At 42.2% G+C, this 24,948-nt stretch overlaps 1 protein-coding gene across 1 annotated transcript in view; it reads right to left on the reverse strand.

Moving 5' to 3' along the window:
* SVOP (SV2 related protein) overlaps positions 1–8,268 on the reverse strand; it is a 111,002-nt gene extending 102,734 nt beyond the window's left edge. Inside the window, exon 1 of the mRNA XM_003832516.6 lies at positions 8,033–8,268. Coding sequence (XP_003832564.1) covers positions 8,033–8,067 — 35 coding nt within the window. The 5' untranslated portion in view covers positions 8,068–8,268. The remainder of the gene's footprint in view (positions 1–8,032) is intronic.
* Between the last annotated feature and the right edge of the window lie 16,680 nt (positions 8,269–24,948).

The raw sequence follows: 24,948 nt of genomic DNA on the forward strand, positions 1-24,948 counted from the left end.
CTGTAGTCTCAGCTACTGGGGAGGTTGAGGTGAAAGAATCAGCTGAGCCCAGGAGGTTGAGGCTGCCGTGAGCCATGATTGTGCCACTGCACTCGAGCCTGGGCAACTGGAGTGAGAGCCTGTCTTAAAAAAGGAATATGGGGAAGCAGAAAATAGACATGAAGAAACAAAGCTATGTCTGGTCTTTCCAGGTAGACTGGGCTACACAGTTGCTAAAACTTAATAGTGGTCCCACTGTCAGGGAAAATAACACAGCCGACAGACAGATTTTTCTGTTTTTTCATTCATGAAGTGTTCCTAATCATTTGGCCTGTCTATATTGGTCTACACTGGAATCCAGTAGTAGGTGAAACTGACAGCAATATCCCACACACTTGGGATACATCAGATCCCACCCTTGTGAAACTCTCATGAGGGAAGACAAACACTAAACACAATAAATAAGCAAATTATAGAGTTTATTAGCAATGATACGTGCTATGAAAAAAAGAAAAAGGAGAATATGGTATTGGAGGATAGAGGAAGAAGGCTGCAGCTTTTTTTCCAATTATGATTAAATACACATAACATCAAACTTACCGTCTTAACCATTTTTTTTTTTTTTCTGAGACAGAGTCTCACTCTGTCACCCAGGCTGGAGTGCAGTAGCACGATCTTTGATTACTGCAACCTCCGCCTCCCAGGTTCAAGTGATTCTTATGCCTCAGCCTCCTGACTAGCTGAGATTATAGGTGCATGCCACCACACCTGGCTAATTTTGGCATTTTTAGTAGAGACGGTTTTCACCATGTTGGCCAGGCTGATCTCGAACTTCTGGCCTCAAGTGATCTGCCTGCCTTAGCCTCCCAAAGTGCTGGGATTACAGGCGTGAGCCACTGCACCCAGCCCAATCTTAACCATTTTTAAGTATACAGTTCTCTGGCATTAAGCACGTTCACATTGTTGTACAATCATCACTACCATCCATCTGCAGAACTCTTTTCATTTTGCAAAATTTAAATTTAAATTCAGTACCATTAAACACCAACTCCCCATTCCCTCTCCCCCCACCACCAAGTTCCTGGAACCACCATTTTACTTTCTGTCTCTATGGATTTGACTGCTCTAGGCACCTCATATAAGTGGGATCATGCTGTATTTGTCTTTTTGTGACTGCTTTATTTGCACAATGTCTGCAAGCTTCATCTGCATTGTAGGACTGCCCAAATTTCCTTCCTTTTTTTTTTTTTTTTGAGATGGAGTCCCACTCTGTTGCCCAGGCTGGAGTGCCGCGGTGTGATCTCAGCTCATTGCAACCTCCATCTCCTAAGTTCAAGCGATTCTCGTGCCTCAGCCTCCCAAGTAGCTGGGATTACAGGTGCATGCCACCACACCTGGCTAATTTTTGTATTTTCAGTAGAGACTGGGTTTCACCATGTTGGCCGGGCTGGTCTTGAACTCCTCCTGCCTTGGCCTTCCAAAGTGCCTCGGCCTTCCAAAGTGCTGGGATTACAGGCATGAGCCACTGCACCCGGTCAAAATGTCCTTCCTTTTTTAAGGCTGAATAATATTCCAAATGTGGATAGACCACATTTTGTTTCTTGAAAATTGCTAAGAGAAGAGATTTTAGCAATATTGCACAATGGAATATTATTCATCCATTCGTCAATCCATGGGCATGGGTTTTCATGTTTGGCTATAGTGAATAATGCTGCTGTGAACATAGAAGTACGAATATCTCTTCAATACCCTGCTTCCCATTATTTTGCATCTATAACCAGAAGTGGAATTACTGGGTCACATGGCATTATTTTTATTTTTACATTTGAGGAACTGCCATACTGTTTTCCATGATGGCTACACTATTTTATATTTCACCAACAGTGTGCAAAAGTTCCAATTTCTCTACATCCTCACCAACATTTGTTATTTTCTGATTTTTTTTGGTCTTTCTTTCTTTTTTGAGACAGGGTCTCATTCTATCACCCAGGCTGGAGTGTAGTGGCACATTCATAGCTCACTGCAGCCTCAAAACCCTGGGCTCAAGCAATCTTCCCTCCTCAGCCTCCCAAGTAGCTGGGACTACAGGCACGCACCACCATGGCTGGCTAGTTTTTCAAAATTTTTGGTAGAGACGGGGTCTTGCTTTGTTGCCCAGGCTGGTCTCACAGCTCTTGGCTTCTAGCATTCCTCTCTCATTGGTCTCCCAAAGTGCTGAGATTATGGGCTTGAACCACCGTGCCCAGCTCAGGTATTTTTTATTTTGATAGTAGCCATCCTGATGGGTATATGAGAGGGCTGCAAATTTAAAGAGAGTTATTAGGGTAAGCTTTGGTGAGAAGGTGGTATTTGAGACTTTATGAGAGTGAAGCAGGTACCTTGGAGAAGAGCTTTCTAGGGGGTGGATCCTGAGGCAGGAGCCTGGCTGGCATGGCTGAGGAACAGCAGGGAGGCAGCAGCATGAATGGGTAGGATAGTGAAAGAGATGAGGTGAGATGGGAACCATAGAAGATTTTTGAGCCAAGGAAGGACATGATCTGACTTTTAAAGAATCCCTCTGGCCACTGGGTTGAGAATGGGCTATAGGGAGGCAAGGGCAGGAGCAGGAAAACCAGCACAGACATCATTGCAATCAATCCCAGTGAGAGAGGATGGATACTTGAACCAGAGGATTGCAGCAGAAGGGGTGGGAGTCTGGGTGTTAAGTTGAAGGCAGGACCAAAGGATTTCTTGATGGACTGAAAGTGAAATGGGGCCAGGCATGGTGGCTCATGCCTGTAATCCCAGCACTTTGCGGGGCCAAGGCGGGAGGGTCACTTGGAGCCAGGTGACCAGCCTGGCCAACATGACAAAACCCCATCTCTATAAAAAAATGCAAAAATTAGCTGGGCATGGTGGTGCATGCCTGTTATCCCAGCTACAGGGGTGGCTATGATAATCGCTTGAACCTGGGAGGCAGAGGTTGCGGTGAGCTGAGATCACACCACTGCACTCCAGCCTGGGCAACAGAGCGAGACTCTGTCTCAACAAAACAAAACAAAAAAGTGAAATGGGAGGAAGAGGGGAGTCTAACTTGACTCCAAAGTTTCTGGCCAAATGGGACAAATGGAGTTGTTATCAACTGAGATGGGGGAGGCTGAAAGAGGAGCAGGTGGAGGATGGACGAAGAGTTCAAGTTCAGACATGTGCTCTCACAACACACCAGACATCTTCTTAGTGTTTTGCACAGGAGAATGTGGCTTCCAGGCGCTCCTACTACCTAATAAGTTGGAAGATCAGGGAAACGAATGCTGAGTGGAGGAAAACAATACCAGCACCACAAATCGAGACCATACTCAAAGCCAGGCACTGTGCTGAGAGCTTCCCAGTGATTATCTCTCTGATCCTTACAATAGCCCTGCAGGTATTATCACTGTTCTGACTTCACCGATAGGCACTCAGCCTTGGGGAGAAGAAGGCTTTGGCCCGAGGCCACCCAGATAGGGCCAGAGCCAGAGTTTGAACCCAGATCTGCCTGAGTCAGTTTCCACATTTTTACCTCTGCTATTGATTAAGACCGGCAGAAGTCAGGGGCAGATTTATTAAAATGGTGGACCCAAACTCAATCTTGAAAGACAGTGTTTGTAAGAAAGGAGACAGTAGATTCAGCAAATGCAGGATGATGTCCCAACTCCTTGTCATATACTACAAGACCCTGGATGGCCTACTCCCTGTTATCCTCAGCAGTTTCCCCTCAAGCCACTTGTTCATTAATGATCTTTTGGCTGATTTTGAGACACACCAAGCTTTTTTCCCAATTCAGGGCTTTTACCCATACAGTTTCTTCTTCCTGGAATGTTCTTAATCCTCTCTCTTTTTCCTGAAATCGTATCTCCAGAGGATCAGGTCAAATGTCACTTCCTCAGGGAAGCCTTCCCTGATACCCACCTCCCATCTAAAACTAGTCTCCTTACCTGTACCCTGCATTAGTTCTTTTTTTTTTTCTTTTTTGAGACAGGATCTCACTCTGTCACTCAGGCTGGAGTGCAGTGTCATGATCATGGCTCATTGCAGCCTTGACCCCCCCAGGCTCAAGCAATCCTCCTGCCTCAGCCTCCCTAGTAGTTGGGGCCACAGGCATGAGCCACCAGACCTGGCTAATTAAGAAAAAAAATTTTTTAGTAGAAACAGGTCTCAATATATTCCCCAGGCTTGCAGTAGTTCTTGATAGCACTTAAGACAATTCTCATAATTATTTGCAATGATGTGTTCAGTGTCCTCCCTCCTACCAAACCAGTGCTGTCCAATAGAACTTTCTGCAATTATGGAAATGTCCTAGACCAGGGGTCCCCAATCCCTGGGCCAAGGACCCGTAACGGTCTCTGGCCTGTTAGGAACCGGGCTGCACAGTGAGCCTTGGGTGAGTGAGCATTACCGCCCAAGCTCCACCTCCTGTCAATCAGCAGCGGCATTAGATTCTCATAGGAGCGTGAACCCTATTGTGAACTGACACACAAGGGGTCTAAGTTGCAGGCTCCTTATGAGAATCTAATGCCTGAAGATCTGAGGTGGAATGGTTTTATCCTGAAACCCCAACCCCATCCCCCTACCTAACCACCCCCATCCATGGAAAAATTGTCTTCCAAGAAACCAGTCCCTGGAGCCAAAATAGTTGGGGACTGCTGGCCTACACGTATGCTGTCCAATATAGTAGCCACTAGCCACATGTAGCTATTGAGTATTTGAAATGTGGTTAGTATGACTGAGGGACAGATTTTTTTAAAATTTTACATTATATATATACACACACATTTTTTTGGAGACAGAGTCTCACTGTGTTGCCCAGGCTGGAGTGCAGTGGCACAATCTTTGCTCACAGCAACCTCTGCCTCCCAGGTTCAAGAGATTCTCCTGCCTCAGCCTCCCAAGTAGCTGGGATGTGCCACCATGCCTGACTAATTTTTTTTGTATTTTTAGTAGAGACAGTGTTTCACCATGTTGGTCAGGCTTGTCTCGAACTGCTGACCTCAAATGATCCACCCACCTCGGTCTCCCAAAGTGCTGGGATTATAGGCATGACCCACTGCACCCGGCCACATATTTTCTATTGTATATTATATATACATTTTATATGTATATTATACTATATAAATTATTTCATGTACAAAATGCATACTTTAAATTCATTTAAGTTTAAATTTAAATAGCCACATGTAGCTAGTGGCTAAATGTACTATTGGACATTGCAGCTCTAGATTGTGAGGTGCTTAAGCGCAAGAACCATTCTACCTTACTCAGCTGTAGAGTCCTTTGTACCTAGGATGGTATCTAAGTAAATCAGTGAACGAATGGATGGATGAATGAATGAATGAATGAATGAATGAATCGATCAATCAGTGTCTGCAAACTTGCTTTCAAGAAATCATCCTAGAAAGAACAGACCTAGAAAAGTCTGATTTGCACAAGGTCACACAAAAAGGCAGAACTGGATGCAAACTCTCAGCCTCCCAAATCTCCTCTATGTGGTGCTGTCCCAGAGTGGACAGCATGTGAAAAACAATGGTCTTTTGTGGTCTCAAATGAACCACCCCAGAGCTGTGTGAGGGTTCCTTCAAGTGTGAGGAAGGTCTGTTTCTCCCTCACTCCCTTTCCCCATTCCCCAACCATGTGAACTACTTAGTGGCTTATAATCTGCTAACACTTGGCCTCCCACGGGACTGAGCCTATTCCAAAGTCCACTCTTGCCAACCCTCTACAAGGCACTCTGAAATTCTTTTTAGCCATATTGCTCTCGGGAAATCTGCTGCCTGCAATCTGTGCATAATATATGAAGGGTGTGGTTTAAAAAACATCTAAATCGTGATTTGTAACCCACTCAGATTCATGTGGCCTTTCCTTTTAGCTTACTCTTTTTTTAGAAATTGAGGTCAACACATTTCAGGGCTAATTTTGACTTCATTCAAATGTCATTTGAGGTTTGCAGATTAAGATTTTGAGGGAGTCCAGTACAGTAAACCTACATATTTTGTTTATATAAATGATTTTTCAGATGTAATAATAGTAATAGCTAATATGAATTGAGTGCTTTGTGTCTGCCCAGCATTTGGCATACATTATCTCATTTGATCTTCACAATAACCTTATGAACTAAGTACTGTTATGATCCTCATTGTGTAGCTAAGGAAACTGAGTCTCAGAAAGGTTAAGTCACTTGCTTAAAGTCACACAGCCAGGAAGTGGCATAGTAAGGATTTGAACCCAAGTATGTCTGATTCAAGAGATAATGTACTTAACCAGTACACAATTTGGCCTAATAGATAATATATGTATTTATGCCTATTAAGCACCAGAAAGAATAATCAAGAAACTTAACTCTGGGGAATAGAACTGGGGTTTGAAAAGAAAGGAGACTTACTCTTTATTCTTGTGCTTCTCTTTGAACTTTATTTACCTTTATTTATTGGTACATTGTATTATATTCCTATAAAAACCTAAATTTTTACATTTAAATAAGTGAAAACTTCCTATTTTTGCTTTTTTTAATTAAAGAAGGAATTGTCATGATAATGTCAGGTCTATATATTAGTAGATTAAATATACATGACCCTTTTGCAAAGTTCATATACACATGAATCTTTGAAAAGTTCACATCCTCTGACATTATTGAAAAATTTATCCCAGGAAAACCACAGTTCCAATATGTAGTCTTATTCTGAGTACCAAAGTTCACATTTCTGATATTAAATTATTTTTTATTGGGGGTAATCATTTTATTTTTGAACATGATATTTATTCTCAATAAAAGTTGTATGTTTTCCTTGGGAAATTTGTAATCAGACCTTTACATTTTTATGTACTGTTATATCTATGTCTGGATATTATTACTGAACATCCTCTAGCATTTGTGAAATAATGCTGTATTACATAATCAGATATGCTATTTGTGGATCAATTAGTAAACTTTAAAGCAAATTTTAAATTAATTAAAAATTTTGGTGAAAACTAATTTTACTCTGATTGAAAAGTAAACATTACAATCCCCTTCAGTACTCACAGCCTCAGAGAACTGTATCAGTCACACTAAAAGTCACTTGGGAGAATTCCTCAGTAGATTACAGAAAAAAATAATCCACCATTTTTAAAATCAAGAAAATACACACACACTAACTATAATTTATCCTTTCTAACAATCCCAAAGGGAATCTACTCTTACCACTCAAATGGCTAGTGCTTCTAAAAATTAAAACAACCCCTGCCCCACCAATGTTCTTTTTAATGCCCCCTCTCATACTCTTGGAATTTACTTAACAAATCACTATCTGCTTGTGGTGGGAAAAATCTGTAAGCCCCTCTACAAGGCCCCTGTCCTTTCGGTTGCTTGATATTTCCCCCAGATTCTCAGAGCAAATTTGGTTTTTCTTAAAAATCGCCATCCTCAAAGCAGTATATTCCTGATGTTCCGACAGTGAGTCTCACTCTAGCTAGCTGCTACAAAAACCTTTCATTCAGAAGAAGGCAAGAGGTTTCACCGACCGTGCACAGCCCTCTCATTCACACACTTCATAAACAACAGGACTTTGCCCAACCCTCTCCTCTAGGAAGGCATCCCAGTTTTTTTATCAACCAGTTTGCAGCATCAGTATCATTCCCTTCCAAAGGACCTTGCAGAAAAATTATGGATTTCACAGCATAGGATTAGGGCTGGAAAGGACCGATGTCATTGCATAGACTCACCAATTCTGTCCACATTTCAAAACAGCAGCTAATGCTTTCTTAAAGCTCACATCTCAAAATCCTTTTAGGATTGAGAGCAATTAAAAGGGGAATCATAACCCCCGTGGTTCCCCCATAAGGTCCTGACAGATCTGATAAATGGAACTGAGTCAGAGATACAGAGGCTGGGCTGCTGGGGAAAGAAAATGGCTTGTCTCCTCCAGGCCCTAATTCCTTCCTCTGAAACAGTTCCCTTTAAATTCAAGAAACCACGCAGAGATGTACCCCCCCACCCCCCTTGCAGGTTTTCGTTTTTTAAAAGAAAGCCTGTCTGCCTCTTGCTCGCCCCCATGATACTCACGGCAGCTGCCTTAGCTGGAATAAGTCCTCCTCCATGTCCGCGCTGCGCCAGGATGAGCCCTTCTCATGGCCCTTACATGGTAGTGGTGGATGACGAGCCCTCCGGTTTTCAGCACCGGGATGCTGGACAGCACCCGCGCCGCTTCCTCCCTGGAGCAGCAGCTGTTCGGGGAGGGAGCCGCTGGGGACCAGCCCACGAGACAAAGCCTCCGCCGCCAGGAGACCGCGGCGAGAGTGGGCGGAGAAGAGGAGGCGGAGGGCAGAGCGAGCTGCGCGGGGAGAGGGGGCAGGGAGAGCCCTTCTGCTCGGAGGAGTTCACAGGCTCTCTGGCTGATGGTGTATCACTGGGATGCCTATAGGGCACACCAGTCTGTGAAATGGTTGTCCGGGTACCAGTGAGCACCCTTTGATTGACGATGCGTGTCTAAATGTTTATTTGCGTGGATTCATTAATGTTATCCGTATAACACTCTTGAAACCCAGGCTGCTGTAACAAATACAGGCATGCATTTAAGTACGGTTTACTGAGCACCTATGTGCCAGGCACTGTAATAGGCACTGGGGGTATGACAGAACAAATTCGACCTGTCATTGTCATCGTGGAGCTAAGGGTCTAGTGAAATGAATCAAGAAAAGAAAAATGTAAATTAGGTATGAGAAGGCCAAAGATCACTCATTCTTTCAACAAGCGTTATTGGGTGAATTCTACAGCCCTGACCCTGGGGAATAAAAACATGAATAAAATAAAGTCTCTGCCTTCAAGATCCTAGATAGTTTAATGGTTCCCCTAGGCCACCTCTCACTAGAATTTCTGACCCCTTTAGAACTTAAGCTCCATGAGGTTTCACTGATGTGTCCCAAGTACTAGAACAGTGTCTGGCACATAGAAGGTACCCCATAAATATTTGTTGAATAAATGGTTCTCAATTCAGGCTGCATATAAGAATTGCCTGGCTCCATTTCAAACCAATTGAACTCAACTCTCGGGAGGTGGAGGCCAAGCCTGGGTATTTTTAATTTTTTTCAATATTTATTTATTTATTTTTGAGACAAGTTCTTGCTCTGTTGCCCAGGCTGGAGTTGCAGTGGCATGATCATGGCTCATTACAGCCCCAACCACCTGGGCTAAAGCAATCCTCCCACCTCAACCTTCCTGGTAGCTGGGATCACAGGCTCATGCCAGCATACCCAGCTAATTTATTTATTGTAGAGATGGGGTCTTGCTTTGTTGCCCAGGCTGATCTAGAACTCCTGGCCTCAAGCAATCCTCCCATCTCGGCCTCCCAAAATGCTGGGATTATAGATGTGAGCCATTGCGCCCGGCCTCAGGGTATTTTTTAAAAGCTCCCCAGCACCATGAAGTGGAAACCCCTGATCAAGTGTGAACAAATGAAAAGAAAAGCTGAAAAATTATACAACAGAAAACTACTAAGATGATCCATGATGGCAACTGGCAAAAGCTATGAGAATGACCGTTGAATGGACACTTACAAGGAACTAAAGGAAGAAGGAAACATTTTTTTTCTTTTTTTTCTTTAATTGTTGACAAAGGGTGGGGGAAGTTGGAAGAGGGAACAAGAAAACCAATCTGAGAACTGAAAACAATCTCACATCGAATCCATAAAAGGACTTGAAAATCCAAAATTAAATGTGTGCCAGGCACCCGGATATGTACTTCACCATGGTCCCCTTGATCTTTGCAACAATCCTATGAGCAGGTGTGATTTTTATCCTTATTTTGTAAGATGAGGAAACAAGGCTCAGAGAAGGGTAGATTTGCACAAGGTCATGAGGACAGGAAAGAGTTGATCTGGACTTAAAACTCCGGCAGTCTATCTCCACAACCTGCGCCCTTAAGTGCTAGGCTTTCTCTGAGTGTCTCAAAAGAAACCATCCATTGCGGGTATAGTAGGAGAAATTGGAACTATTGAAGCATTGGATAACTTTAAACAAATCTAATGTTGGGAAAACCAATTATACAGTGGTACTCAAGCTCCAATGTATTATTTATCTAGTAAATATTAATGGAGCAACAACTATGTGTCTGTCACAATGATAGTTTGAACTTATTCATGGCTCCTTCTCACCTCATACTGGAGTCAATCACAATTTCTCCCACCCACACTTATTTCTAAAGGAATCTCTCCCCCATCCCTGCTGTGCACTACATTTGGTATCACATGATTCCTGGCCACAGCTGATTGGCTAAGAGGGTGGACACTTATCTAAAGACATCCAATCCAAACACTTGTCAGTATCCCCATTGTTGCATAGCTGGGAAAGGGAGCTGGACAAACTGGTACCTTTTCGATTATGGATTCAAATGTCTCTGAAGGTTTTTGCTTTAATTACCCCTTTTCCCTCAATCCTGGTGTCAGGTGGGGCTCTCTAGGGCTCTATGAATATTCATTATGCTCGCTCTAAACAGCCCTCTTAGGGGTCGGGCACCATGGCTCACGCCTATAATCCCAGCACTCTGGGAGGCCGAGGCAGATGGATCACTTGAGGTCAGGAGTTCCAGACCAGCCTGGCCAACATGGCAAAACCTCGTCTCCACTTAAAAATAAAAAAACTTAGCCAGGTGTGGTGGCACAGACCTGTAGTCCCAGCTACTTGAGAGGCTGAGGCAGGAAAATCGCTTGAAGCCAGGAAGCAGAGGTTGCAATGAGCTGAGATCGCGCCACTGCACTCCAGCCTGGGTGATAGAGCGAAACTCTGTCTCAATAAATGAATAAATAAATAAATAGCCCACTTATCATCCCATTTCAGCTTCTACTCATGTGCCTTAATCAGGATTTTCTTTCTTTTTTTTTTTTTGAGACAGAGTCTCTCTCTCTGTCACCCAGGCTGGAGTGCAATGGTGCAATCTCGGCTCACTGCTACCTCCACCTCCCGGATTCAAGCAATTCTCTGCCTCGGCCTCCCAAATACCTGGGATTACAGGTGCCCGCCACCATGCCTGGCTAATTTTTTTGTATTTTTAGTAGAGATGGGGTTTCACCATCTTGGCCAGGCTGGTCTTGAACTCCTGACCTTGTGATCCACCTGCCTCGGCCTCCCAAAGTGCTGGGATTACAGGCGTGATCACCACCGCGCCTGGCCAATCAGTATTTTTTGATGTTCAACAGAGACCAAGTCAAGTTCCTTCGAAGGAAAAAGGGAGTTTGCAGCCTGGAACTGGAGAGTGGTTAGAGCAGGCTCAGTCCTGGGGACTCTCTTCCCAGCTCCACCTCTTCCTGGGTGGGTAACCTTGAGCAGGTTGTCTAACTTTCTGTGCTTGCATTTCCTCATCAGAAATACGGGGATCAATAACCATAACTACTTCATTGGGTGGTGGTCAGAATCAAAGATAAAATGGAGGTGAAGGACCACACACTTGGATGGCACATAATAAGTGTTAGCTGTTGCAATGGTTAAATAAATTTATTTTAATTTTATTTTTTGAGACAAGATCTGGCTCTATCATCCAGGCGGGAGTGTGGTGGTGTGATCTCAGCTCATTGCCACCTCCACCTTTCAGGCTCAAGCCATCCTCCCACCTCAGCCTCCTGAATAGCTGGGATTACAGGTGTGCGCCACCATGCCAGGCTAATTTTTGTATTTTTTATAGAGAGGGGATATCATCATGTTGCCCAGGCTGGCCTCAAACTCGTGAGCTCAAGCAATCAACCTGCCTCGGCCTCCCAAAGTGCTGGGATTGCAGGCTTGAGCCACCGTGCCCGGCCACAATGATTAATTTTAAGTATCAACTTGGTGGGTTTAAGGAATACCTAGAGAACTGGTAAAGCAGCATTTTTTTTTTCCCGAGACAGAGTCTCGCTCTGTCGCCCAGGCTGGAGTGCAGTGGCGCGATCTCAGCTCACTGCAAGCTCTGCTTCCCAGGTTCATGCCATTCTCCTGCCTCAGCCTCCTGAGTAGCTGGGACTACAGGCGCCCACCACCACCCTGGGTTAATTTTTTGTATTTTTAGTATTGACAGGATTTCACCATGTTAGCCAGGATGGTCTCGATCTCCTGATCTCGTGATCCACCCGCCTCGGCCCCCCAAAGTGCTGGGATTACAGGCGTGAACCACCACACTAGCCTAAAGCAGCATTTTTTGGTGTGTCTGTAAGGGTGTTTCAAGAGGAGATTGCTGTGTGAGTCTGAGTGGACAAAGTTCAGGAAGATCTGCCCTCGATGTGTGAATGAGCACCATCAAATCAGCTAGAGGCCCAGACAGAACAGAAACAGAGGAAAGGTGAGTTGATCTCTTTCTCCAGGAGCTGTTTCTTCTCCTGCCCTTGGACATCAGAACTGCAGGCTCTCTAGTCTTTAGAAACCAAGACTTACATGTGTGGCCCCCTTGGGTTTTTGGGCCCTTGAATTTGGCCCAGCATCCCAGGGTTTCTAGCTTACAAATGGTCTGTTATGGAAATTCTCAGCCTCCCTAATTATGTTGGCCAATTCCCCTGATAAATCCCTTCATGTATTATATGAGAGATACCTTATATTTATATCTATGTAATATATTATATTATATGAAGATATTATTTATCTTGTTGGTTTTGTCTATCCGGAGAGCTCTGACTAATACAGTGCTTATCATTATGTTGCTCTCTTCACCCCCCAGCCCCCAAATCAATATCTTTTCTACTACCTTAAAATGTTAGCTGGCCTATGAAGGATAAGAAAAATAGATGGTATTGGGAAAAACTAAATCCTCCTCAAGTTTATGGAAATCAACAGAACATGTCCAAAATTGAGAAAACAAAAACTAGCCATATGAGTATCTCATATAGAAATTTGCCTGTAGATACTAAAAGAAGCAGCTAAAAGACTGAGAGTGGGTGGAAGTGGAACTGCCACTTTTTTTTTTTGACAGGGTCTTGCTCTGTCACCCAGGCTGGAGTGCAGTGGTGTGATCATAGCTCACTGCAGCCTGGACAGTAATCCTCCTGCCTCAGCCCAGCTCTAGCGATTCTCCCACCTCAGCCTCCCGAGTAGCTAGGACTACAAGTGTGCACCACCACACCTGGCTAATTTTTGTATTTTTTGTAGAGATGGAGTTTTGCTTCATTGCCCAGGCTGATCTCAAACTCCTGGGCTCAAGGGATCCTCCCACCTTGGCCAAAGGTGCTGGCATTACAGGTGTGAGCCACTGACCCTGGCGTGAAGGGTTTTTTAAGTTGTAAATTTTTGGTACTATTTTATTTTTAAAACCATGTGCATCTTACTACCATGATTCTTTTAAATAATTTTTTAATTAAAATAAATTTCTTGAAACAGGGTCTGGCTCTGTTACCCAGGCTGGAGTGCAATGATGCAATCTCAGCTAACTGCTACCTCCACTTCCCAGGCTCAAACCATCCTCCCACCTCAGCCTCCTGAGTAGCTGGGACTGCAGGCGCATGCCATCACACCTTGCTAATTTTTATATTTTTGGTAGAGACAGGGCTTCACTATGTTGCCCAGGCTGGTCTCGAACTCCTGGGCTCAAGTGATCCACCCGCCTTGGCCTCCCAAAGTGCTGGGATACAGTTGTGAGCCACCAGACCTGGCCTAAAAATAATTTTTATTGTGGTAAATACATATGTCTTAGCCAGGTCAGTTGCCATAACAAAATATCATAGTCTTGGTGGCTTACACAACAGAATTTTTTTTTTTTTTTTTGAGACAGGGTCTCTGTCACTCAGGCTGGAATGCAGTGACATGATCATGGCTCACTGCAGCCTCAACCTCCCAAGCTCAAGTGATCCTTCCACCTCAGCCTCCTGAGTAGCCTCCTGTAGTAGACCATAGGTGCGCACCACCATGCCCACCTAATTTTTGTATTTTTTCTGGGGAAGGAGTCTCACTATGTTGCCCAGGCTGGTCTCAAACTCCTGCGTTCAAGCCATCCACCCACCTCGGCCTCCCAAAGTGTTGAGATTACAGGTGTGAGCCACTACACCCAGCCCAGAAATCCATTTCTAACAGTTCTAGAGGCTGACAAGTTCAAGATCAAAGTGCCAGTATAGTTAGGTTCTGGTGAGGGCTCTCTTCCCAGCTTGCAGATGGCCACCTTCTCTCTGTGCTTACATGCTCTTTCCTTGGCACATAAGCATAAAGAGAAAGCAAGCTCTCTGGCATATTTTCTTATAAGGGCACTATCTCATCATGTCAGCCCCACCTGCATGACCTTCTGTAACCCTGATTACTTCCCAAAGGCCCCATTTCCAAATACACATTATGGGGTTAGGGCTTCAACATATACATTTGGGGTGGACACAAACATTCAGTCCTTAACTATGTATCATAAAGTTTGAAGTGTACAATTTAGTGGCTTAGAGTATATTCATAATGTTATATAACCATCACGCTATTGACTTCCAGATCTTGATCATCCCAAAGAGAAACTCTACCCATTGAGTAATAACTCCCTGTTCCTCCCTCCTCCCAGCCTCTGGTAACCTCTATTCTACTTTCTTTTTTATTTTTATTTTTTAGAGACAGGGTCTCACTCTGCTGTCCAGGTTGACGTGCAGTGATGCAATCACGGCTCACTGCAACCTCAACCTTCTGGGCAATCCTCCCGCCTCAGCCACTGGAGTGGCTGGAACTACAGGTGCATGCCACCATGACCAGCTAAGTTTTATTTATTTATTTTTCTGTAGAGACAGAGTCTTGCTATGTAACCCAGGCTGGTCTCGAACTCCTGGCTTCAAGCGATCCTCCTGCCTCAGCCTCCCAAAGTGCTGGGATTATAGGTGAGTGCCACAGTGCCAGGCCTATTCTACTTCCTATTTCTATGAATTTGCCTACTCTAGTTACCTGATAAGAGTGGAATCATACAATATTTGTCCTTTTTATGTGGCTTATTTCACTTAACATAATGTTTTCAAGGTTCATCTGTGCTGTAGCATCTATCAGAACCTCATTCTTTTATATGACTGAATAATATTTCTTTGTAGGTATATGGCACATTTTGTTAATCCATTCATCTGTTGATGGACACGTGGGTTGTTTCCACCTTTTTGGCTATTGTGAAGAATGCTGCTATAAACATTGGTCTACAGTGTATCCCTTTGAGTCCCTGTTTTCAATTCTTTTGAGTATATAAATAGGAGAAGAGTTGCTGAGTCATATGGTAACTATGTTTAAGTTTTTGAGGAACTGCCAAGCTGTTTTCTACAGCAGCTGTACCATTTTACATTCCCACCAGCAATGCACAAGGATTCCAATTTCTCCACATTCTCCTCAACACTTGTTGATAATAGCCATCCCAGTGGGTGTGGAGTGGTCTGATTTGCATTTCCCTAATAACTAACAATGTTGAGCATCTTTTCATGTGCTTATTGGCCACTGGCATATCTTCCTTGAGGAAATGTCTATGCAAGCCCCTCACTCATTTTTTAATTGAATTGTTCGGGGATTTTTGCTGTTGAGTTGCAGGAATATTCTATTAGGCCATTTTTGTATTGCTGTAAAGGAATACCTGACACTGGGTAATTTATAAAGAAAAGAGATTTAATTGGCTCACAGTCTGCAGGCTGTACAGGAAGCATGGCGCTGGCATCTGCTTCTGGTGAGGGCCTCAGGAAGCTTAGAGTCATGATGGAAGGTGAAGGGGAGCAAGACAGAGAGAGGGGAGGTGCCACACCCTTTTTTTTTTTTTTCTGTTTTTTTTTTGTTGTTGTTGTTTTTTGTTTTGAGATGTAGTTTCCCTCTTGTCGCCCAGACTGGAGTGCAATGGTGTGGTCTCAGCTCACTGCAACCTCCACCTACCAGGTTCAGGCAATTATCCTGCCTCAGCCTTCTGAGTAGCTGAGATTACAGGCGTGTGCCAACATGCCTGGCTAATTTTTGTAATTTTAGTAGAGAGGGATTTCACCATGTTGACTAGGCTGGTCTCAAACTCCTGACCTCAGGTGATCTACCCCCCTCAGCCTCCCAAAGTGCTGGGATCACAGGCATGAGCCACCACACCCGACTACCACACACTTTTAAACAATCAGATGTCTTGTGAACTTACTCATCACCACAGCAATGGTGCTAAGCCATTCATGAAGGATCCACCCCCATGATCCAAACACCTCCCACTAGGCGCCACCTCCAACACTGGAGATTACATTTTAACATGAGATCTGGAGGGGACAAATATTCAAACCATATCAAATGTCCTTGAGATTTGAAAATATTGATGTATAATTAAAATGTTGGCTTGCTGTGGTCCTTACCCAGTTACATGGCATCTTTACAACTCCTGCTCAGCTCAGCTATGAATCATGTCAAGTTTCCTACCTTCTAAGAGAAGCTTCTGATTGCCACAGTACATCTTTTTAAGCCAGTTTATATAGATCATGCAGAGTTCTCACAGAAAGATACTGGCTGCAGCTTGGTCCAGATGTCTAGCTCTGGACCTGCGGTCAGTGTAAGAATTAAAGAAAGAGGAAAGAAACATGAAAAGTGGTTCAACTGTCAAAGACAAGTTTATTTTGGAGAATAAACGTGAGAGGGGCTTCTGGCCGAGTTAGGTCAGAGGCACTCTCTCTGACAGGCTAAAAGTTTTTAAGGGTTCAGGGCAGGAGAGCTTATCACAGCCTTGGAATGTTTCTGTGTCTCTTTGTCTTGCTTATCTGGGAGGGAGAGTTTTGTGTCTGTTTCCATACATCTCTCTGCCACTGCAGGCATATCCCCTGAGTGTGCATTTAGCTTCCCTATCTTAGTGCACCTAAAGGGAAAGGAATGTACTTATTAGGGCACACTGTTTTACTAGGGCCCATTGTATGAGTGTGAAGTTTGGTGGTTACCCAAGAGACTTTACCCCCCTCCCTCCGTGCCTGAGCTATCTTATCTGTGTTTTACTGTCTGCTCTTTCTGGCTGCTTACTGTTAGAAGAGAAGTGATTTCCTTGAAATGCATGAGGTTAGAAAGGGAGCTGGAACAAAGTGGCAGTGTTTGTCCAAGATGACGGTGCTCCTACTCTGTCAGACAGGGCATATGGCAGTCCATAACAGAGAACACAGCTGCTGAGGAGGCAGGGCTGTGGGTAGGGCCGGTTCCTAGAAGGTAGGGTGAGAGGGGCAAGCTTTGATTAACATTAATGGTGCCCTATCTGTTAAGGCCTCTGAGAAAGTTCCCCGAGTTCTCCAGCCCTCCCATAATCCCTCCTCTCCCATCTCTACAACACTCTACATTCTTAAACAAGCAAATAGTTTATTTCCAGTAATCATTATTGAAATACGTGTTGAACTATATTTTCTGCCGCTGAATACATGTTCACCTTCTTCCTGCAAGTTACGCTGTAAGATTAAGGCAGGGAACCTACTTTATACCTTTCCCACACCTACAAAAATCCTGTCGCCCTGCCCAGCTGTCAATCATTGTGTACTTGGCACCAGCTTTGGAGTCAGACACACTCAGCTCTGTGACTTACTACCTGTGTGATGGTAGACAGATTATTTTCCCTCTTTGAGTCTCAGTTGCATCATCTGTAAAATAGAGACAGATACCAACCTGCAGGTCTATTGTGTGGATTAAACAAGGTGATGGATATTCATGTGCATGGCAAATGATTGTATGAAACAAATATATGTCAAACTCCCACTATAAGCAAGATCCTAATACAAGATCTAAAAACAAGTTTTTGAAAGAAAGGGGATATAGGGAGATGTTTGATCAAGGTGTACAAAGTTTCTTTCATTTATACAAGATGAATAAATTCTGGAGATCTAATGTACAGCATGGTGACTATAGGTAACAATACTTGAAATTTCTTAAAAGGGTAGATTCTAAGTGTTTTCACCAGACACACACACAAAAAGGTAGGTTGCTTGTTTGTTTGTTTGTTTGTTTTTTGAGACAGAGTCTCACTCTGTTGCCAGGCTGGAGTGCAGTGACACTATCTTGGCTCACTGCAACCTCTGCCTCCCAGGTTCAAGCAATTCTCTGCCTAAGTCCCCCGACTAACTGGGATTACAGACACCTGCCATCACGCCTGGCCAATTTTTGTATTTTTAGTAGAGAGAGGGTTTCACCATCTTGGCCAGGCTGGTCTTGAACTCCTGACCTCATGATCCACCTGCCTCGGCCTCCCTAAGTGCTGGGATTACAGGCGTGAGCCACCGTGCCAGGCCGATTGTGATTCTTTTACAATGTACACATATATCAAATCATCAAGTTGTACATCTTAAATATATACAGTATTTTTAAAATCAGGGGATGCTGAGCAAAGGGTATACCAGAACCTTCTGTTCTGTCTTTACAACTCTCCTGTAAATCCAAAATTATTCCAAAATAAAAAGTTTAATTTAAAAAACTAAAAAAAAACATACTTTTGAGCCATCTTAATATAGTATATTTTATAGAACTAGATAAACATGTTCAATGTCTATTTAAAATTTTAATTTATTAATGTGACTACACGCATTGAAAATGACATATTACATAAAACAACAACCCATTTACAAATGCTACTTTTGTCCATCATTTTTATGGAACAGTTTCATTCAAACTCTACACGTGTCCTCAATGGCGTTGTCTTTGTCATGCTGGATCCACTTTTTTACTCACTTAACTCAGTTTTTTTCCAGAGCACATCATCTTCACTTCCAATTCAGCTGTATGAGATATAGCACTTTTAAAATTTGCCACTGACAGTTTCTTTAAAAGTTAAACATAGAATTAATTACTCTATGATCTGGCAATTCCACTCCTAGGTATATACAAAAAGAATTAAAAACAGGGACTCAAACAAAAACGTGAACAACAAATGTTCATAGCAGCATTATTCACAATAGCCAAACAGTGGAAGCAACCCATGTGTCCATCAATAGATGAATGGATAAACAAAATGTGGTCTATCCATGCAATGGAATATCATTCAGCCATACAAATGAATGACGTTCCAATAGAAGCTACAATATGGATGAGGCTTGAAAACATTATGCTTAGTGAGATAAGCCAGTAACAACAAAAAAACATTGCATGATTCCCCTTATATGAGGTCTCAAAAGTAGTCACTCATAGAAACAGAAGGTAGAGACGAGGTGTGATTACTCAGGCTTGTAATCCTAGCACTTTGGGAGGCCAAGGCAGGAGGATTGCTTGAGCTCAGGAGTTCGAGACCAGCTCTGACAACATAGCAAGACCTCATCGCTACATTTTTTTTTAATTAGTCAAGTGTCATGGTGTGCATCTGTAGTCCCAGCTACTTGGGAGACTAAGGTAGGAGGATCACTTGAGCCTAGGCAGTCAAAGCTACAGTGAGCCATGATTGTGCCACTGCCCTCCAAACTGTGTGGCAGAGTGAGACTCTGTCAAAAAAAAAAAACACGGGCAACATGGTGAAACCCATCTCTACAAAAAAAAAAAATTACCTGGGCATGGTGGCTTGTGTCTGTAACCCCAGCTACTTGGGAGGCTGAGGCAGGAGGGTTGCTTGAGCCCAGGAGGCAGAGGTTGCAGTGAGCCAAGATCATGCCACTGCACTCCAGCCTGGGAGATAGAATGATACTGTCTAAAAAACAAAATAAATGCTCTATGCAAAACTTGTATTTAAATGTTCATAGCATTATTATTCATAACAGTCAAAAATTGGAAACAAGTCAAATGTTTATCAAATGATATGAATGGATAAACAAAATGTGGTATACCCATACAATGGAATATTATTTGTCAATAAAAAAGAAATGCAGTACTGATTCATGGTGTAATATGGAAGAACCTTAAGAACATTGTGTTAGGTGAAACAATCCAGACATAGAAGGCCACATGTTGTACATATTGTGTGATTTCATTTACATGCAACATCCAGAATAGGCAAATCCATAGAGACAGAGAGTAGATCAGTGGTTGCTTAGGAATGGGGTTGTGGAGGGGGAAATGGAGATTGACTGCTAATACATATGAGGACTCTTTTAGAAGGGACAAAAATGTCCTAAAAGTAGATGTGATAGTTGCACAACCCTGTGAATATACTTTAAAAAACCCCTATTAAATTGCACACTTTAAAGGCAGTTGCCTCCAGCCCACCACATTATCCATCTGTCTAGGAAATGGGGGCATGCCAAAAGCCAGATGGGTTTTATTTCACACCAGAGCAATGCATCATGATTTCCCCCCTCAGATTCTTAAAACAAAAGTGAATACTGTAAGGGAGACTGAAATAGAGACTGACAAGCTGCCCCTTAGCCTGAAATACTGAAAATAAAAAGCATGTGCTATGTACAAGCAGTCCCCCAATCAACTGTGTTCTAAATCCTATTCTTATCAAGACAGTATTCTACCAGTTATGAAAATGGCACTTAATTTTTTAAAAAGAAGCCCATGGACTTAAATTCAAAAAATGGATTTGTCTTTTTTTCTTTGAAACTTAAGTTGGAGTGTCAGAGTCAAATAAAATATAGAGGTGAACCTCTAAACTTAAAACATGTTATTTGAGAAGGAAGAATTATACTTCAAGGCATACCCATAGACCGGGTAGTCTTCAGTATGTATAAAGAACAAGTGAAGTTTGGAGGTTTTATAAAATGGAGAAATGTTACGTGTTATTTTGAAAGAAAGTTCATTGGCACTGGTAAAGTTTGGAGGAGCTGGCAAGTTCTGACTGGTGAGTGACAGGGATGGGTAACATTAGTCTTCGAGTCACAGCAGGTTGTTTTAGTAACACTGGTTTCAGGTTACAGCAGGCAGTTTGAGCAGCCAGGCTTGCAGAGAATTATTAATATAGCCTTGGAGCAATGCTATGTGCCCTGAGTACTTTTTCTCCCTGGCCTCTTGACTCTGTTTCAGTTGGGTATGACAAGAATGACCAAATTTGTATGATCAAATTTCACATGATTTAAAGAAAAAAAAGTGGGGGAATAAAACATTGATGGAAAGTCCCTAGTCTGCTAGCCATGCTGATGGGATGGCACTTCCATCTAGAGTCACTCCCAGATCCCTGGCACTGTGCTGGGAGCAGGTAAGTACCTCTTGACTTTGCCACAGAAGCTGGTAAAGAGGTAAGGCTTGGTTAAGAGGTTAAGCCCTTGTTAAATAATGTAAAGGTGCACAACTTTAAGGAGTCCCTGGGTCACATAGTTCATCCCTCCATGAAAATACAAGATGTCTAATCAGTACAATAACTAGGGAGGCCAAAAAGGGCAGAGAGAAAAACTGTGTAGCTTGCTCAAAGGACAAACTCCAAAAGTCTCCTAGTAAAACCCTAATCCCTCAGATAATGTGTTCCCAGAGGGCCGTAACATAAACAAGGGGAAGAGGTGATTCAGAAGCTGGTAAACCTGTCCAGACCTAAGGAAAAGCTCATCAAACAAAAACAGCTCAACGTGTCTGAGTCGTTGTTATCAAAGGAATAGTGGTCTTCTCTCCACAATATTGTGACTTGTACCTCGTGTTTTTATTTTTACTCAATTTTCTAATTTCCCGTGTTAATGTTTCTCTTACCTATTGGCTATTCAGGAATGTGTTGTTTAATTTCCACGTATCTATAAAATTTCCCAAATGCCTGTTTGTTATTGATTTCTAATTTCATTCCATTGCAGTTAGAGAACATATTTTATATGATTTCAATTCTTTTAAATTTTGAGGCTTATTTTGTGGCCTAATATATGGTCTATCTTGAGGAATGTTTCATAAGCCACTTGAGAAGAAAGTGTATTCTGTAGGCCAGGTGTGGTGGCTCATGCCTGTAATCCCAATGCTTTGGGAGACTGAGGTGGGAGGCTCGCTTGAGCCCATGAGTTCAAGACCAGCCCGGGCAACATAGTGAGACCCCCATCTCTATTAAAAAAGAAAGAAAGAGAGAAAATGCATTCTGCTGCTGTTGGGTGATGTGCTCCATAGATGTCTGTTAGAAACAGTTTATAATGTTGTTCACATCTGCTATTTCCTTGTTGATCTTCTGTCTAGTTGTTCTATCCATTATTGAAAGTAGGATATAGAAATCTCCAACTATTACTGTTAAATTGTCTATTTCTCCCTTTAATTCTGTCCTTTTTTTTTTTCATTGTATTTTGGGCCTGTATTGTTAAGTGAATGTATGATTACAATTGTTTTATCTTCTTAATGAATTGGCTCTTTTATCATTATAAAGATTTTTTGGTTTTGAGTAACAATTTTTGTCTCAAAGTCTATTTTGTCTGATATTAGTGTAATTACTTCAGCTCGCTTTTGGTTGCTGTTTGAATGATACCACTTTTTCCATCCATTTACTTTTAACCTATTTGTGTTGATGAATCTGAAATGAGACTCCTGAAGATAGAATATAGTTGGATTATTTTTTTTTCACTTTGCCTATCTCTGACTTGTAATTGTAGAATATAATCCATTCAAATTTAATGTAAAAAATTAATGTAACCACCAATAATGTAGGATTTACATTTTACTATTTGCTTTCAATATGTCATGTCTTTTTTGCTCCTCAGCTCCTCCATTACTGTCTTCTTTTGTGTTCAATATATATTTTCTGGTGTACCATTTTATTTCTTTTGTCTTTTCTTTCACTATATATTTTTGAGTTATTTTCTTAGTAGTTGCCCTGGAGATTACCATTACCATTTCAATTTGTTTATTTTATTTTATTTTATTTTATTTTTTTTATTTATTTTGAGATGGAGTCTCACTCTATTGCCAGGCTGGAGTGCAGTGGCGCATTCTCGGCTTACTGCAACCTCCGCCTCCCAGGTTCAAGTGATTCTCCTGCCTCAGCCTCCTGAGTAGTTGGGACTACAAGCATGTGCCACCATGCCCAGCTAATTTTTGTATTTTTAGTAGAGACGAGGTTTCACCATGTTGGCCAGGATGGTCTTGATCTCTTGGCCTAGTGATCCGCCCACCTCAGCCTCCCAAAGTGCTGGGATTACAGGCGTGAGCCACCACACCCAGCCACCATTTTGATTTATAACAATCTAGTTTGGATTAATACCAACTTAATTTCAATAGTATATAAAAACATTGCCATATGTATCTCTCTTCCCCTTAAGCTGTTATTGTTAAGATTACATCTTTAGGCATTGTGTGCCCATCAGCATAAATTTATAATTATTGCTTTATGCGGTTGTCTTTAAAATCAGATACACAAAAAAATTATATACAAAAAATACATGGGCCAGGCACAATGACTTATGTCTGTAATCCCAGCACTTTGGGAGGCCTAGGTGTGAGAATTGCTTGAGCTCAGGAATTCCAGACCTGGTCAACACAGTGAGACCTCATCTCTGCAAAAAATAAACAAAATTAGCTGGGCATGGTGGCCCATGGCTGTAGTCCCAGCTAATTGGGAGGCTGAGGTGGGAGGATTGCTTGAGACCAGGAGGTTGAGGCTGAAGTGAGTCAAGGTTTCACCATTGCACTTAAGCTTGGGTGACAGAGTGAGATCCTGTCTCAAAAAATATGTATATATTTATACTTTCTTTTATGTTTACCTATGTAGCCAACTTTACTGATGCTCTTTATTTCCCCATGTGGGTTTGAATTACTGTTAGTGCCCTTTCATTTTAGCCCAAAATGTTCCTTTTAGTATTTCTTTCTTTCTTTTTTTTTTTTTAGGGAGTCTCACCCTTTCACCCAGGCTGGAGTGCAGTGGTGTGATCTCAGCTCACTGCAACCTCCACCTCCCAGGTTCAAGAGATTCTCCTGCCTCAGCCTCCTGAGTAGCTGGGATTACAGGTGTGAACCATGCCCAGCTAATTTTTGTATTTTGGATAGAGATAGGGTTTCACCATGTTGGCCTGGCTGGTCTCAAACTCCAGACCTGAGGTGATCCATCCTGCTTGGCCTCCCAAAGTGCTGCGATTACAGGTGCCCTTTAGAATTTCTTATAGGGCAAGTCTGCTAGTGACAAGTCTCTCTGTTTTTTTGTTTTGTTTAAGAATCTGAGAATGTCTTAATTCCTCCTTCATTTTTAAAGAATAGTTTTGCCAGATATAGTATTTTTGGTTGACAGCTTTGTTTTTTTTTAATACTTTGAATATGTCCTTCTACTACCTTTGGACCATCAAGGTTTCTAATGAGAATTTAGCTGTCAGTCTTATTAAGGATACCTTTTATGTGAGGGTTGCTTCTCTCTGCTTTCAAAATTCTCTTTGTCTTTGGCTTCCTACTGTTTAAATAGAATGTGTCTAGATGTGGACCTCTTTGAATATATTCTCTTGGAGTTCATTGAGCTTCTTTGATGTATAGATTAATGTTTTCCATAAAATGTTGGAAGTTTGGGGTCTTTTTTTCTTCAGGTATTTTTTCTTCCCTTTTGTTTTTCTCCTTTCTTTCTGGAATTACCATTATGCCTAAATTGGTATGCCTGATGGGAGTCCCACAGGTCTCTGAGCCTATGTTCATTTTCCTTCAATTATTTTTCCTTCTGTTCCTCATCTCAATGGAACTATCTTCATGTTCATTGATTCTCTGCTTACCTGTTCAAATCTGCTGTTGTGCTCTCTAGAGAATTTTTCATTTCAGTTATTCTACTTTTCAACTTCAGAATTTCTACTTCATTCCTTTTAATAATCTCTATCTCTTTATTAATATTCTCCATTTGGGGAGACATTGTTCTCATTCTTTCCCTTAGATCTTTATGTCTAAATTCCTTTGATCATATTTAAAATATATTTAAAGTCTTTGTTTCATAAGTTCAATGTCTGGACTTCCTCAAACACAATTTTTACTGTTTTTCCCCCTGTGCATAGGCCTTACTTTTTTTGTTTCTTCACATGTGTCATTATTTTTTATTGAAAGCTGAGCATTTTATATAATATAATATGGCAACTCTGGAAATCAGATTCTCCTCCCTCCTCAGGGCTTGTTTTTGCTGCTGCTTGTTGTAGTTGCTGTTTGTTTTGTGGCTTTTCTGAACTAATTCCATAAACTCAGTTAGTGGCCACTGAAAACTCAGATAGCTTAGTGGTCAGCTAATAATTGGATAGAGATTTCCTTAAATGCCTGGAACTGCCTGGAACC

This window comes from Pan paniscus, chromosome 10, assembly GCF_029289425.2.
Source record: "Pan paniscus chromosome 10, NHGRI_mPanPan1-v2.0_pri, whole genome shotgun sequence".
Taxonomy (NCBI): domain Eukaryota; kingdom Metazoa; phylum Chordata; class Mammalia; order Primates; family Hominidae; genus Pan; species Pan paniscus.